The 17,184-nt window shown below is 41.5% G+C and overlaps 1 protein-coding gene and 1 long non-coding RNA gene across 3 annotated transcripts in view; both read right to left on the reverse strand.

The window, feature by feature from the left end:
- Window positions 1-449: 449 nt before the first annotated feature.
- LOC308663750 lies at window positions 450-8,396 on the reverse strand. The gene is made up of 3 exons (XR_014025478.1): window positions 7,987-8,396; window positions 3,062-3,162; window positions 450-1,135 (listed from the first exon to the last, which is right to left on the reverse strand). It is a non-coding gene; the product is annotated as an uncharacterized lncRNA (long non-coding RNA).
- A 1,047-nt stretch (window positions 8,397-9,443) lies between these two features.
- ACOX1 (acyl-CoA oxidase 1) overlaps window positions 9,444-17,184 on the reverse strand; it is a 41,773-nt gene continuing 34,032 nt past the window's right edge. The window contains exons 10-15 of one of the 2 annotated variants that reach the window (XR_014025477.1): window positions 15,280-15,459; window positions 13,516-13,621; window positions 13,277-13,420; window positions 12,364-12,570; window positions 10,005-10,921; window positions 9,444-9,973 (exon numbers count right to left, since the gene is read on the reverse strand). Coding sequence is in view for 1 of the 2 variants with exons in the window: in XM_081320408.1 (XP_081176534.1) it covers window positions 10,871-10,921; window positions 12,364-12,570; window positions 13,277-13,420; window positions 13,516-13,621; window positions 15,280-15,459 (688 nt within the window). In the remaining variant the exon portion in view is untranslated. Of the gene's footprint in view, window positions 10,922-12,363; window positions 12,571-13,276; window positions 13,421-13,515; window positions 13,622-15,279; window positions 15,460-17,184 lie in introns of both variants that reach the window. The other variant, XM_081320408.1, reaches the window with a different exon arrangement.

Genomic DNA, 17,184 nt, shown 5'->3' on the forward strand with positions numbered 1-17,184 from the left:
GTGACAGCGTGGATGAAGATGACCCACAGCTGGCCCTGTTCAAGGACACTGGACGCAGGAGGCAGTCAATCAGGAGTAAACAGAGGAAGGCAATGGGGCACCTCGGAAGGAGGCAGAGAGAAGCCACGCCCTGAACTGTTTAAAAGGGGAATGCGTGGGAAGGCTGGTTTGCTGAAGGCAACCATTTGAATAGCTCCTGTTTCATGGTTCGTGTCTTGTTTTTGCTCTGTTTGCTTTTGTGTCCATAAATTTGGCAGGCTTAGTTGCAGTCTCTTGCCTTCTTGTAAAGGGGTTGTCCCTGCCTTATCTGCAGGGCCGGTAGTAGGCTGGTACAGAACACTAGGCTGCAGACAGCCAAAGTCAAACTTACTATCAGGCAACATTAAAGCAGCGTGGAAGAGACGGGGGGGGTAAGATTCCTCTCTTATACCTTAATCTTCTACTTTTCACCTAAATAAGCTGCTAAGTACCTTCCCCCTTGTGGAGAGGGAGGGGGCAATTCAATCCTCCCTTCAAATAAGTGACGAGCAAGCCCAGGGGTGTTTTTAAAAAAAAGTTGAAAAAAGAAACGGACTAAAAGAAAGAACTTTCAAAGTACTTGGGAGACACCCAGTGGCTAAACCTGAAATTGCAATCTGACTTTCTCTTTAAAAAAAATCAAGAAAATATTTAAGAAAAACAAGATAAGATTAACCTTGAACACCAGATGTGAAACTTCACTATGGAAGAGTTTCAAAAACAAATCTATGCTATGTGGGAAATATCTTACCAAACTTATCAGTTCCTTTCTACAGCTGGCAATGAATTAAGAGCTTTTGGGAAAAAATTAGAAAGCATCTGGAAGAAACAAACTCAAACTGTGACTACAACTAATATTTTATTGGGACAGAACTTAACAGAAGAAATTGAACAATCAAATACATTGGCAGAAGAATTAAATATTCAACAAATACAGACTTTTGAAGATTATAATGGGAAACAGGTGGAAAAAATTTATTCAGATCAGGACAATTATATCAAGAGGTGAAAATAATGAGATGATTTGGTGCTGTTAACAGACTCCTTAATCCTTCAAAAGTGGAGACTGGAGGACCACTTCAATATGATATAACAACACAAGAATGCTTTGATGACCCTGAGGCAAAGAAGCAAAAAATGACATGGCAAAGGAAGAAAGCAAGAATAAGATTGAAGAAATATGGACATTTTTAAGAGGCCTGAAATAGATAATACCAAAATAGACAGGATTGTACTTGGATTACGAGAGATTGTTTTGATGAGTAGATAAAAATACTAATTAAAAAATAAAAATAAAACACAGATGTATGAATACTAACATTGAAATATTGAGTTCTTTAAATGATATGGATTAAGACGTATATATGTTAAGAATGATAGAATGTAACTAATATACTTGGATGTAGTGACATGAGAGGATGTATTAATGTTGAAACGGAAGTTTAAGGCACTTGGCAAGCAGGCTGGCAAGCAGGCAAGTGCCAAGTGGAAGGGGTGTACAGATAGTAGCAGTGGTGCATGGGAGCAATTTTGGGCCTAGGGGTAGCTGCTGGTGGGCAGAAGAGACTTGCAGCCTTTCCTGCCAGCTTCCCCATGGACTTTGCTTGTGGAAGGATCACAAATAGCGACCTCATGTAACTGAAGGGCAGTGCAGCCAAGTACCCATATCACAATCATGTGATCGTGGGGTATTGTGACCGCCAGAATTTCCAGGAGTGATTGTAAGGACCATTTCTTCAGGGCTCTCGCAACTCTGAACAGTCACTGAAGGGGTAGCTGCTATACAAGGACCTGTATGCCTATGATCCAACAGAATCTATCTATCATCTATCTATCTATCTATCTATCTATCTATCTATCTATCTATCTATCTATCTATCTATCTATCTATCTATCTATCTATCTATCTATTTGACTTATATACCGCGCTATTCCCATAGGACTCAGGGTGGTTTACAGGGCAATTAAAACCATACAATACAAAAGTTAAAATAAATTTAAAACAATTAATTAAATTTAAGCCCAAAAGTTAAAACTTTAAAACCCAATTAAAAACCCCTCAGTCTAGGCCAGACAGCTCAAAGAGCCAAGTTTTTAGGTCCCAGCAAAATGAACAGAGGTCGGGGACAGTCCTATGTTCCATAGGAAGTTGGTTCCAAAGGGCAGGCGCACCCACAGAGAAGGCCCTCCCTCTGGGAGTCACCCGCCAGCAATCCTTCACCGGCGGTACCCTAAGAAGGCCCTCCCTGTGGGAGCGCACCGGATGATGGGGAGTTAATGTCGGCAGCAGGTGTTCCCTCAGATAATCTGGACCCAAGCCATTTAGGGCTTTATAGGTCATCACCAGCACCTTGAATCTCACCCGGAGGGCAACTGGAAGCCAATGCAGCTCGTGGAGAAGAGGTGTTACACGGGAGTATCGGGGAACTCCCATCACAACTCACGCGGCTGCATTCTGCACCAGCTGAAGCCTCCGAGTGGTCCTCAAGGGCAGCCCCATGTAGAGAGCGTTGCAGTAGTCTAGCCGGGAGGTCAGGAGTGCATGGGTGACTGTGTGTAGGGCATCTCGGTCCAGACAGGGCCGCAACTGGCACACCAGGCGAACCTGGGCAAAAGCCCCCCTGGCCACGGCTCCTATATAATCTTCAAAACTGAGCCGTGAATCCAGGAGGACGCCCAAGTTGCGAGCCTTATCAACGGGGGGTAACACCTCACCCCCCATCATTAACGATGGACAAAACTGGTTAACCCGAGATGCCGGTATGTACAGCCACTCAGTCTTGGCAGGATTGAGACGAAGCCTGTTTCTCCCCATCCAAACCCGGACTGCCTCCAGGCAACAGGACATCACGTCGAGGGCATCACTGGGTTGGTTCGGGGTGGAAAGAAAAAGTTGGGTATCATCAGCATACTGATGATACCCCACCCCGAAATCACGAATGAGCTCGCCCAGCGGCTTCATATATATTTTGAACAAGAGGGGAGAGAGGACCGACCCCTGAGGGACTCCACAAACGAGAATGAACACTATGATCATTCTTACCATTTCATGGTCTCCAGTGGCATGCTGTATCTCTTGCAAGTGATTTTCTCACGTTTTCTTCATGTATAGACATATATTGATCAACAATTTCTCCAGCCTTTCTTAATATGCAAAATAAAGATACAATTTATTCAGAATTTTAAAAAATCTTAACTGACATTTACAACCATATAGCAGCATTTCAGTCTTGCAGCAGGCCCTATGTATTTGTTAGACACATTGATCCATTAAACAACTGACCACATTATAGCCTAACAGGGGTAGGCAACCTTGGCTCTTTCATGACTTGTGGACTTCAACTCCCAGAATTCCTGAGCATAGTTGACTCAGGAATTCTGGGAGTTGAAGTCCACGAGTCATGAAAGAGCCAAGGTTGCTTACCCCTGGTAGTGTGATAGCAGTGTTCCAATATCTCAGGGGCTGCCACAAGGAAGAGGGAGTCAGGCTATTCTCCAAAGCACCTGAAGGCAGGACAAGAAGCAACAGATGGAAACTAATCAAGGAGAGAAGCAACCTAGAACTAAGGAGAAACTTCCTGACAGAATAATTAATCAGTGGAACAACCTGCCTCCAGAAGTGGTGAATGCTCCAACACTGGAAGTTTTTAAGAAGAGACTGGACAGCCATTTGTCTGAAATGGTATAGGGTTTCCTGCCCGAGCAGGGGGTTGGACTAGATGACCTCCAAGGTCCCTTCCAACTTCATTGTGAGTTCCCACAATGGCTATTTGCATAACATTCAATGTGATTAATAATTTAATGATTAATAATTTAATTAACCCCTTCATGGATTACTGCCTTGTCGTGGCGAAGGGGCTTGCGTAATTCAATGAAGCTATGAGCTATGCCGTGCAGGGCCACCCAAGACGGACAGGTCATAGCAGAGAGTTCTGACAAAACGTGATCCACTGGAGAAGGAAATGGCAACCCACTCCAGTATCTTTGCCATGAAAACCCTATGGACAGTACCAAAAGGCAAAGCGATATGATGCTGGAAGATGAGCCCCTCAGGTCGGAAGGCGTCCAATATGCTATTGGGGAAGAGCAGAGGGCTATTACTAGTAGCGCCAGAAAGAATGAAGCGACTGGGCCAAAGCCGAAAGGACGCTCAGCTGTGGATATGTCTGGTGGTGAAAGGAAAGTCCGATGCTGTAAAGATTTTTTCTCCATAGGAACCTGGAATGTAAGATCCATGAATCAAGGCAAGCTGGACGTGGTCAAACAAGAGATGAGAAGACTGAACATCGACATCTTAGGAATCAGCGAACTAAAATGGACAGGAATGGGTGAATTTAATTCAGATGACCATCAGGTATACTACTGTGGGCAAGAATCCCTCAGAAGAAATGGAGTAGCCTTCATAGTCAATAAAAGAGTAGGAAAAGCAATACTGGGATACAATCCTCAAAATGACAGAATGATCTCAGTTCGAATCCAAGGCAAACCATTCAATATCACAGTAGTCCAAGTCTATGCCCCAACCACCGGTGCTGAAGAGGATGAAATTGACCGGTTCTATGAAGCCCTACAGCACCTTATAGAACTAACACCAAAAAATGATGTCTTTATCATCATGGGGGATTGGAATGCTAAAGTAGGAAGCCAAAAGATAACTGGAATAACAGGCAAGTTTGGCCTTGGAGTACAAAATGAAACAGGGCACAGGCTGATAGAATTTTGTCAAGAGAATACGATGGTCATAGCAAACACTCTTTTCCAACAACCCAAGAGACGGCTCTACACATGGACATCACCAGACGGTCAACACAGATATCAGATTGACTATATGCTCTGCAGCCAAAGATGGAGAAGCTCTATACAGTCAGTAAAAACAAGACCATGAGCTGACTGTGGCTCAGACCATGAGCTTCTTGTTGCAAAGTTAAATTAAAGAAAGTAGGGAAAAGCGCTAGGCCAGTCAGGTATGAATTAAATCATATCCCTGTTCAATATACAGTAGAGGTGACAAATAGATTTAAGGAATTAGATCTGATAGACAGAATGCCTGAAGAACTATGGACAGAGGTTCGCAACATTGTACAACAGGTAACAACCAAAACCATCCCAAAGAAAAAGAAATGCAAGAAAGCAAAATGGCTGTCTGAGGAAGCTTTGCAAATAGCTGAGGAAAGGAGGGAAGCGAAAGGCAAGGGAGAAAAAGAAAGATACGCCCAATTAAATGCAGAATTCCAAAGAATAGCTAGAAGAGATAAGAATGCCTTCTTAAATGAACAATGCAAAGAAATAGAAGAAAACAATAGAATAGGGAGGACCAGAGATCTTTTCAAGAAAATTGGAGAGATGAAAGGAACGTTTCATGCAAAAATGGGCATCATAAAGGACCAAAATGGCAGGGACCTAACAGAGGCAGAAGAGATTAATAAGAGGTGGCAAAATTACACAGAAGAACTATACAAGAATGAGTCCCTGATAATCACAATGAGGTGGTCACTGACCTCGAGCCAGACATCCTAGAATGTGAAGTGAAGTGGGCCTTAGAAAAGCTGAGCAACAACAAAGCTAGTGGAGGTGACAGTATTCCAGCTGAGCTATTCAAAATCTTAAAAGACGATGCAGTAAAAGTGCCACACTCAATTTGCCAGCAAATTTGGAAAACTCAACAGTGGCCACAGGATTGGAAAAGATCAGTTTACATTCCAATTCCAAAGAAAGGCAGTGCCAAAGAATGTTCAAACTATCGCACCATTGCACTCATTTCTCATGCTAGTAAAGTTATGCTTAAAATCCTACAAGCTAGACTCCAGCAGTATGTGGATCGAGAACTACCAGAAGTACAGGCAGGATTTCGAAGAGGCAGAGGAACTAGAGATCAAATTGCCAACATACGCTGGATCATGGAGAAAGCTAGAGAGTTCCAGAAAAACATTTACTTCTGCTTCATTGACTATGCTAAAGCCTTTGATTGTGTGGATCATAACAAACTGTGGCAAGTTCTTAAAGAGATGGGAGTACCAGAACATCTTATTTGTCTCTTGAGAAACCTATATGCGGTCCAAGAAGCAACAGTGAGAACTGGACACGGAACCACTGATTGGTTCAAAATTGGGAAAGGAGTCCGACAAGGCTGTATACTGTCGCCTTGCCTATTTAACTTATATGCAGAGCACATCATGAGAAAGGCAGGGCTAGATGAATCAAAAGTTGGAATTAAGATTGCTGGAAGAAATATCAACAACCTAAGATATGCAGATGATACCACTCTAATGGCAGAAAGTGAAGAGGAACTGAAGAGTCTCTTGTTGCGAGTGAAGAAGGAGAGTGCAAAACTTGGGTTGAAACTAAACATTAAGAAAACCAAGATCATGGCATCCGGCCCTCTCAATTCCTGGCAAATAGATGGGGAAGAAATGGAGGTAGTGACAGATTTTATTTTCCTGGGCTCCAAGATCACTGCAGATGGGGACTGTAGCCAAGAAATTAAAAGACGCTTGCTCCTCGGGAGGAAAGCCATGGCAAATCTAGACAGCACACTAAAAAGCAGAGACATCACCCTGTCAACAAAAGTGCGTATAGTCAAGGCTATGGTCTTCCCAGTTGCAATGTATGGCAGTGAAAGTTGGACCATAAGAAAGGCTGAGCGCAAAAGAATTGAGGCCTTTGAACTCTGGTGCTGGAGAAGACTCCTGCGAGTCCCTTGGACTGCAAGGCGATCAAACCGGTCAGTCCTAGAGGAGATCAACCCTGACTGCTCTTTAGAAGGCCAGATCCTGAAGCTAAAACTCAAATATTTTGGCCACCTAATGAGGAGGAAGGACTCACTGGAGAAGAGCCTAATGCTGGGAAAGTTTGAGGGCAATAGAAGAAGGGGATGACAGAGAATGAGGTGGCTGGATGGAGTTACTGAAGCAGTAGGCGTGAGCTTAAATGGACTCCAGAAGATGGTAGAGGACAGGAAAGCCTGGAGGAACATTGTCCATAGGGTCGCGATGGGTCGGACACGACTTCGCAACTAACAACAACAACAACAATTTAATTAATCCTGACTTTGCGTCATAAACTACCCTAACCTATTGGGTTTGGATAACATAACAGGCTAAAATGTGGCTATGTTGTTTACAGTTCTGTTTGTTGTGCAAACTCAGCTTATGAGCTTCCCACTAGCACCCAGTTTCACATAGTTTATACAAACTTCAGAGCTTTTAAATCCAATAGATTAGGGTCCAAAATTTTAAGCTCTACAAATTCCCATCATCTAGTCCAACTACACTAGAGCAAAGAGAGCTTCCTTAGCTAATATACTACATAAATCTCTAACAGCATGTGACTATCATCAGATCAGCAAGTTGCCTCTGATGTTTTATTTCATTCTGACAGTTTGTCACAATTTTTCTTAATTAGTGACCTCCAAGTGTGTGGGACCTCAGTCCTTACAATCATCCAGCCAATTAGAGGCTCCAGTTTGGGGAAGGCCAATGTACAATTATGAACAAAACAGACCACTGAAATTGAGAGCATAGATATTGCCAATAGAAGTGTGGCCCTGCTTTCATTCTCTGAAAGTGGAGTTGGGAGAAGGAATTATTCCTAAATATAAAATTATCTTACACTATTTTACTATTTCATGAAATGCATATATTTCTTCAGGGACTCTGGGCAGTTATATTATGTAAATCTCTTTAATCAGAGAGATCTAGCAGTGAGGAACACTAGGAATCTGTTAACAAAACTAATGATCACAGAACCAGGCCAGAAAGTCCAAGACATAACAGGGACAAATCTCATCCTAATTGTTGCCAAGAAATCCACATGGATGTGTCGAAGAAATCATCAGAAACTGAATTTTGTCAAGAAGATCTTACCTACATCTTAAGTAACCCACAATATAAACACAGAACCACAAAGAGTTCACTGTAGCTGTATATACTCAACACCCTAACCAGTGGCTTACTAAATGAATCCAATTACCAGCGTTTGCAGAAAGCGATTCACTAACGGGATTCACACAATTCCATCCTAACCAACCACACTGCAAATTAGCAGGTTGGGTAGCAGGCTGTATGTCAAGCCATTCATGCTGATTAAGTTTCTTAGTTACGTCTCCACTCAAGATGCCGGAAGCCACAATGTGTACAGAATCAAGGCGTTGTGATCCACTTAACGCTCCCCTTCTACCGACAGCCTTCACTGTTGTTTACTGGAACGCAACTCAAGTTACCATAGTAGCCAATCAGCATCCGCTACACACACTCTCCCGGCACAGAGAAGAATCAACTTTCTAGTCCTCTGGTTACGAGCCACTTAGAGCTTCTTAGACAATAACACACCTTCCCCCCCCCCCCCGGTTTCCCCTATGCAGTTTCCCATCTTCTCCTTTGAAAAGGAAGGAACAGCCTACCACGTGTCTCCCAGGCTGGCCATCAACTTATCAAACCACGGAATTCCTCGCTCTTCCCCCACAACTGCTGCAAAGCATTTTAGGAAACGCAGATTGACCGACTCCCGCCTAACTCAGTCCGTGTGCTTTCCGGCACTGACGAAACAGGAAACACCGGGCTTCTCCCCGGGAATTATGCGCAGAGCTGGATATGCCGGGCTATTGCGGGATGGTGTTTCTGGAAAACGTAACTTGCCTAAAATTTGCGAGGTTGTTATTCCTGGATAATCCAGTGGTCAGCAAGAGCCGAACCGTAGGCGGTTTCATCCTTCTCACCGCCTGCCGGCGACGTGTCGCTAAATTGCTGTTATACTTAATTGACGGGTGCAGGATCGGCTTTCAGAAGGGCCCGTGAGGACTGGTGATCCAGGGCAAAAACTACACGCCTCTGACTGCGCCTTTTTTTCCCCCCCCAAGGAGAGGCGAAGGATGACGGCGATGGCCAGTTAGACGCTGGCCTTTCTTACATCCCGGCCTTTCATACAGGCAATTTTTGCAAATTATTCCAAATGCCATTAACCCCTTCAAAAGAAAGCTAAAAGAATCAGTACCACAATTTTCTTTCTTGCAGCTTCTAATATTGCCCAGTTGCTGAATTTCCCTAAATAAGTGAAGCTGGTGGCGACACTTTCCACTTGGGGTGTGTGTGAAAGCCCTAATAAGCAGGCATATACATAGAATGAAGGCTACTGCTAAGCTTGTAAGCCGCCCTGAGTCTTCGGAGAAGGGCGGGATATAAATGGAATTTTAAAAAAAATCTGTGAAAATTATGTGCCATATCTGTATCCAACGTCCGTTGCTTCATCTACTTATCCTTTTCTTCCCAAATTAGAAAGCCTCATACTGTTATCTCTTGCAACTTCCATAGGACCTCATTCACCTCCAGGGAAAAACCTTCCACTTAAAATTAATTTTTTATCATGTCCCCAGGCCTGCCTTCTTTGCAGGCTTGTTTCTGAGAAGCCATTTTTCCTGTGATCTTTAGCTTAATGAAAATTACACATCAAAAACTATTAGTAGGAATGAGCAGATGGCTTAGCGAACACTCAGAAAAGTACATTTTACTGTTTGAAAATTAGTTTATTAAGTACACCACATATTCTTCACAAGATGCCAAATAGTCTTTTATTGCAGTTTTTCATTTCCAGTCAGTATTGTATACAGAAATCCAGTCTATTAAGTACAGCTATATTAGATATATCAATAGCACATTAAAATTATAAAGTTTTTGTTTCAGTTGTAATATGTAATATTTTTCTTGCTCAACATTTGCAGTATTAGAGCACCTTTAGCTCTTGAACAGGGATACATATCTAAGAAATCAACTCTCCAATGTTATGAAATTCCTTGGTTTGTGATCCAAGTCTTGATTTGTTACTGAAGCTGAATCCATCCTATCTGCTGCAATTTTGTCATGGTAATTTCACACAATAAAATTCTACACAATGCTAAAATGTTAGCCTGCTAACAGTAATCTAGAGCTGAGATCCTTTAATATGGTAACCTGTTCTCTGTAGCCTTCTGAGAGCCAGACTGTAGGCTGATGGGCCCATCAGTCTGGACTCTTCTCATCCATGTTCCACCATTTAAAAAGCTTATGAGCAAAACCAGGCATAGGAATCTTAAATATTCTTTACAGTTTGTGTGGAACAAAGATATTCCCTCCCCAGCGGCTTTGCAAATGACAATAGTGCTATGGAATGGGTCTTCTGACATTTTCCCATTCAATTTTCCGGCTTGATGGAATGGGTCTTCTGACATTTTCCCATTCAATTTTCCGGCTTGATGGAATGGGTCTTCTGACATTTTCCCATTCAATTTTCCGGCTTGAGAGAGATCTTGCCTGTGTAATACAGACAGTTTTATCGGAAATGTAATATAGAGTATGTGCATGCCATTTGGAATGCAGAAAGTGAAACTGTACACAAACATTAAGAATGACACTTATTAGGACAGATTGTACCCATAAGGCAATCATCCATTTGACAACAACCACCTCTTAAGATGGCATTAATGCTTAAAAAATGTGCAAGACCATTTTTAAAAGAGCTTCCAGAGATGTTGCTTCTACTCAATAACTGCCTTCTAGAACTACTTAGTAGTGAAAAACCTGCTATAGATAATACAGTTTCTGCAGATGCTTAAAAGGCTCAGACTGATCCTTTTACACCAATCTATAAAGCTTTTCTGATTCATTAAAAAGGATAGTTTCTGAACATAATTAAAATTGCATTTTTATCACTGTTTCCTTCCTCTAATTCATTCAATATTTAATTGTTTTGTTTTTTTAAAAAAGTGAGAAGTCTACAATTACTATCTTATGGCTATTTGGATTTGCCAAGTGCTTCAGATGTTCACAGGGCAAATTATGTTATTTCAAGAAACTAAAGTACATTCAAAACCAAACAAATGTTATCACAGTTTAGCTTGCAATGGCTTCAGGTGTTTGTGGAAAGATTCATGGACCTAGAGGAAAAAAATAAGAGGGGACATTAATTTTAAAGACAAACCATACCTCACCTTACTAGGACAATGTATTTCCCAATTGCACACTGGACTGCTACTTTAGTGAGTTCAGCTATACATGTGCAATTGCCATTAATAACACCATATCTAGTGAAAAATAATAGCATCAAATCAATTTCTACTAACAAACAGAAAGAATAATGTCTAGCATTCTCTAATATTTTGGCAGAAAAAGTAGATTATAGTAGTAGTAGACTATAGTAGTATAGTAGCTTCCTTATTAAGATAGCTTTAGTTGCTATTAAGTATCCCATAACCAGGAAAAATTATACCAGTATTCAAAAATTACATAAAATGAACTGTTTTTATCATTGGCAAAAAGAGCATATAGTAATTTTTATTGCTATTCTTGGATGATCAGTTTATGAAGTTATAGATCAGTATAAGCACATATTCTCTTTGCCATCATTTTCAATATAGCAATCCTGGCTTCTGCAAACTAGTTCCCCATTAGAGCAAAATAAGTTACAACAGGAATTCCTCCTAAGGAAAGAGCACAGAATCATAATATATTTCCATAACTTCATAAAATAATAGTTTATGATTCTGCAGATGCTCATTTCTATACATCTGCAGGTTCATAAACTATACATATTTGTGAACTGATTTTTAAATCTATGCATTTTAAAAATATTAGCCAATAATCGCTTTTTAATGCTACAGGTAATCCTTGACTTGCAACATCTATTGAGACTGGAATTTCTGGCATTAAGCAATGCAGTTGTAAAATACATTAAAATACAATTGCATTGTTTAGAGATGGCAAATTCCTGTAGTCCTGTTATTATGGTTAACTGAATTTCATGGTTGTTAGGCAAGGCAAGTTCGTGCTGGCTTCCCACGGCTATAAGTCAGTGGGGAAACCAGGAAGAAGTTGCAAGTCCCAGGTGGCTTACACGAAGCCTGGCAGGCAGGTAAGTGGATGCTGCTGGGTGGAGGAGGGTGCGAGGGAGGTGGGGCAAGGTTTGGAGAGAATGCAGAAAGTGCATGAGTGTCAGGGAAGAGGCAGTGATGCTTAGGGCAGGTCTGTGGGAATGGCCGGTGTGGAGTCAGAGATGTTGGAGGAGAGTATATGACTGGGAAGACTTACCCCAGTGGTTTGCAAGCTTCCCTGCCAGCTTCCCCATTGACTTTCTGAGGAAGCTGGCAGAGAAGGTTGAAAATGGCGATCATGTGATCACGGGATACTGCAACTGGTCGTAAGTGCGAGCTGGCTGCCGAGGGGGTTCTTGGATGGCTGGAACTTTGAGGACCAGCCATTACCACTATTCATTCAGCACCTTTGTAACGTCAGGCTGTAGCTGACATAATACTCATAGATTGAATACTTAAAATATGTCTTATGAGCCTTTAGTATCTGGTTGACAAAAGCAATTACTTACCTGTGTTTTATTTAATGGTGACTTCTTTGACCATTCAAACATATTTTCATATATGTTACCATCATATCGGCCAAGCACAGATCCAAGCATAGAATCAGAGAAATCAAAGGAATCCACCAGAGCTACTGCATTAGGACGGATAAGAGCCAAGAGTTCTTTTATACGCATGTTCACTTGAATTAGCTGGGCCTCTGTCAAAATGCCTCCCTAAGCAAAAAGAAAAGTTCAGAACAGTCAGAGTTCTACATCTCGCGAGTGTTTAGGGAGAATTAATATAAAAGCTGATATTTCCAGTAAACAAATCTGACCTGGACTTTAATTCTAGATGAACAATTAAGATTGCAAATGGGTATTGCCTGTATTAAAAAAATGGTATTGCTTTTCTTAAGAATAAAATTACTATTATTGTGGTTAATGTTCATCTACCAAACCTTTTAGTATGATCTCACATAAAATACCTTCCTGCTCCCAATTTTAAGAAGATCCAGATTTAGCAAAGCATCAGTGATATCACTGTGAAATCTTTGGCAGTTATCCTATGAGCTTTGGTAAGAAATGGTAAGAATTCAATCATTTACAGTTTTTATGTCATTTTCATTTAATTTTGGAGGGCTGAAAATGTCATTTCAGCACAATATTTTCAATTTAGACACTGCAATTCCCAAAGGGTAAAATACTGCCTACAATGTTTATTTACATTCCATAAATGCTTGCTTTGTATGGCAAAAATATACTCCAAACCCAACTTAGAGTGTCTGTGTTTTATCCATGCTAATCTAACTTTATCTTTGTTGTCAAATTATACTATCACAAGATTTCTCACTTTTTCCTTCCAGGTCTGATTAATTCAGATCTCAACTAGATTCTCTGTCTCACAGAACCATTCAGTTCAAAGTAGAAATTATTTACCCACCTGTAGAAAGTCTCCAGAGTTCTTTATAATCCCACACAGAGCATACAGTAAACACAAATTGTTAATGACAGCATGGACATCTGGGTCGCCAATTTCTGACAGCTTCGCTGTAAACAGTTTGACCACCACATAATGACAGTGTGCCTGAAAAAGTTAGATGACAGACTGAAGTGACTTCAAGTGTCGTAAAATCCAACAACAATCCAAGAGTATCTACCATATTCTAAGGTGCCACTGACCTCAGATGCTCGTACTAGATCAATTGAAGTCCGGTTCCAAGCATCTTCTTTGCTTTTCCAACGGGTCAGTTCAGCCTGTAAATTTTTTGCTGCAAACTCAACCATCCTGTATTGTAGAAAAACAGGAGCACAATTTATTATACTTGGAATTGAGGCCATAAATCACACTCGGGTAGTAACATCTGAAAATTGATATGGCAGTGATAAATAGCCATAGCCTCAAATTTCTGATGGTTGACAAAGCCGAAGATTTAAAATCTAAACTCAATTCAGCTTTTACTCCTAGTGATCTTTGGCCTTTATTCCTACTCTGTAAGATGAACAATAATAATTTCCATTCTCTCACAAAGCGGTCAATGTAGGTTTTGCCCCATATTTTCAAATATCGTTAAATGAAAGACAGTCTCATTCTTTTGGCCAAGATACCACTTTTAATATTGCTGTCAGTTGATCCTAATGAATGAAACCAAGGCCTTTGAAGTTATTAGTAATAGTAACAGTGACAGCCGTTCTGGTTTACTTTCCCATTTATTTTATTTGCTGCTCTCTAATGTGTCCTATTTTAATAGTAATAACAACATTTGGAACATCATTGCATAAAGTTATTTATTCCTTTCTATTAGTCTGGAGGAACGTTGTCCATGGGGTCGCGATGGGTTGGATACAACTTTGCAACTAACAACAACAACAATTAGTCATACACCAAGAATTAAGGGTGATATGCTGTTGTTATTAATAATTTTATTAAGCTTATCAAGCTATAAAATACAAAGGAAAATGAAAATAATGGGAAAATGGAGGAGGCAAAAGGGAAGAGAAAGAAGTGTAAGATAAAGAGGAAAAAAGAAATGCATTGACTTCTGACTCTATACCACAGTAGAATAAAACAGTAACATTACAGCCTCAACATTTTACTTTTACATACTTAATATGAACAAGCCATTTCTATAACAAACTTATCTAATCAGCAAAATCCAAAGTCAAAAGGTGATACAGTATTAATTTAATTTGTGTTACAACTTGATTGAACATAATAATACTTTCCCCCTTCGCAATTTCAGCTACATATTAGTTCACAGTACGGAAGCCATTGCATTTGACCTTGGTCAAAAGTGATCCCAGGATATAACTGTACACGAGTAGTCTTAGTCCCATTGCTCTGAAACAAAAGCAGGAATGCTGGAATCTATTAGGCAGCACTGCCCCCCCCCCTTTTTTTTTAGAAGACTATGAAAAAGGGATTTGACTCTTATTTTCTGGGTCAGTAGTAGTGTTTTTAAAGAGATTTTCCCTTGATCAATTTTTGAAATAACCGAGCTTCCAAATCATGCTCTTCTAATCAAATCTTTCTTAACAGTGTTCCATCTACTGTAGGGTCCATTTCAAACCGTTCCATGAAAGATTAATTACTGAGCAGTCTGGCACTTCATTAATACTTATGGCTGCCTTCTGCCTTGTCCTCCTCTCAAACCTGCAATGTTCTGGCAGGTTCTGCCCTAGCAACATACGGTTGCTACACCCCGATACATATTTCTGGTAGTTGTCAATTAGCATCTCGCATTCATCAGTTAGAGCCAGGTCCATTATTTGAACCATGTAAGACCACATTAGCGGCAATTGCCAAATCCCATCCAGATCAAATCAGCTGGATATGAAATGGTTGGAATGAAGTAGCCAAGGGAGCGGTTTGGTTAATAAAAATTAGACAAGGTGAGCAGTCTGAAATTATGCTGAGAAATTTTATAACCTTTTATAATGACTTACCTTGAAGCTCTCAATTTATATGCCTCCACAAAACTGGAAGGATTGTTGATATGCAGAGTCGTGGGTCTAGCAGCCACGTGCTGGGGCTGAATATGCTGTCCTGATAGGTCATTCAGGTAAGACATGATGCCACTAACTAATTGTCCAGAACTAACTTGGGTATAACTTTTGACAAGGAATCTAAAATGCAAAACAAAATGATTTCATGTCATAAGGCAGTAAATCACCTTATAATTTTCATCATCAGCTGCACTATTATTTCAAAGAACACATATGGGATACATTTAGGAAGGTAAAAAAGGTGTCAATAACTAATGTAGCTTGTGTCAGTTTAGACTATAAAACACACGACAGGGTCAGACAGCTACACTTAACCAGAATATTTCATACATTGACTGATTTATGTGCCATCAAATCTGTGTCAATTTTTAGTGACCACATATTTTTTCCCCCATGACACTATGCCCCAACCTCCTCCTTTCGGGTCTTCCAATAATGCATGCATTGCCACTATAACTGAGCCCTTCTGCTTTGCGGCTGGTCACACTCTTCTCTTTTCTTTCATCTCCCACCTAGAATTAGAGCCTACTCTAGAGAACTGGGTCTTCACATAATATATCTGAATTAGGGTAATTTGAGCCTGATAATTAGTTTCTCAAATGAGAACTCTGGGTTCATTTGTTCATGATCCACATGTTTATTTTCTTGGCTGTCCATGGTGTTCTCAGGAATCCTCTCCAACACCAACGTTTAAAAACTTCAACATTTTTCCCAACCTGCTTCAAGCAAAAGTCCAACTTTCACTTCCATAGGGTGTGACAGGGAGTACCCCTGCTTGCACAATTCTGATCTTTGTAGATATAGACATGCATCTGAATATCTTTTCCAAGCCTTTAATGACTGCTCTACCATGTGCTAATCTGGGGCATACTTCTTGATTGCTTGTTCCTTTACTGTTGATGGTTGACCCTAAAAGACAGAAGCTGTGTACCATTTTGATATCTTGATTATCATTCTAAGAGCGGTTGTTCAGCCTGTTGTCATTAGTTTGGTCTTCTTTCATATAATTGTAGTCCTGGTTTTTTTTCCACCATGTTCCTTGACTTTTTATTAGTACATCTTGCATATCCTTTGCATTTTGGGCTATTAAAATAGTATCTTCAGCAGAGGCTCAAGTTACTATGTTTCTTCCTTCTTGCAGCTTGACACCATCGGCCCCCACACACAGAGGCCAGCAAGCACATGGAGGCCAATGGTGTCCGTCAGCAGCCACAGCCTGCCGGCCCCTCGATCGGCACACTCTGATGCTCCGCAGTCCCATCTGTTTTTGCTTGCGGTTGGAGAGCAGGTCACTGCTGGTGATCTCCTCGGCCCCCTCGCAGATCTTTCCCTTGGCCCGTGCATGGAGCCTGTTCCCCTCATGCACCTGATGCACCTTGGCCCTGCCTCAGGCCGCCGCCGCCAGCTCGTGCAGGTCTGTTAGTCTGTCGCTGCTGCCTGGAGCAGCAGGCCCGCCCAGCACAAAGGAGATGAAGCAGCCAGCTAGGAAGCTGCAAGTAGAGGTGGTAGAGCATGCCCAGCAAGCAAAAGGCCACCCTGAGCGGGGAAAGTTGTATCCCCATCAGTGCCATGGCCGCCCAGTCCCAGTAGGATGGTGTGCCTCTCCATCTGTGCTGGGCCTGGGTGGCCATGGCACCGATGGCGATCCAGCTTTCCCCGCTTGGGGTGGCCTTTTGCCTGCAGGCCCTGGGCATGCTCTACCATCTCTACTCGGGGCTTCCTAGCCGACCGTTTCGCCTCTTTCATGCTGGGTGGGCCTAAAGCTCTGAGTGGCGGCCTAATGGACCTGTGAGAGTGGCTGGTGGCCGTGGCAGGTACCAAGGTGCATGAGGGGAATGTGCTCCA

Source organism: Vipera berus (genome assembly GCF_964194415.1).
Source record: "Vipera berus genome assembly, chromosome: 2".
Taxonomy (NCBI): domain Eukaryota; kingdom Metazoa; phylum Chordata; class Lepidosauria; order Squamata; family Viperidae; genus Vipera; species Vipera berus.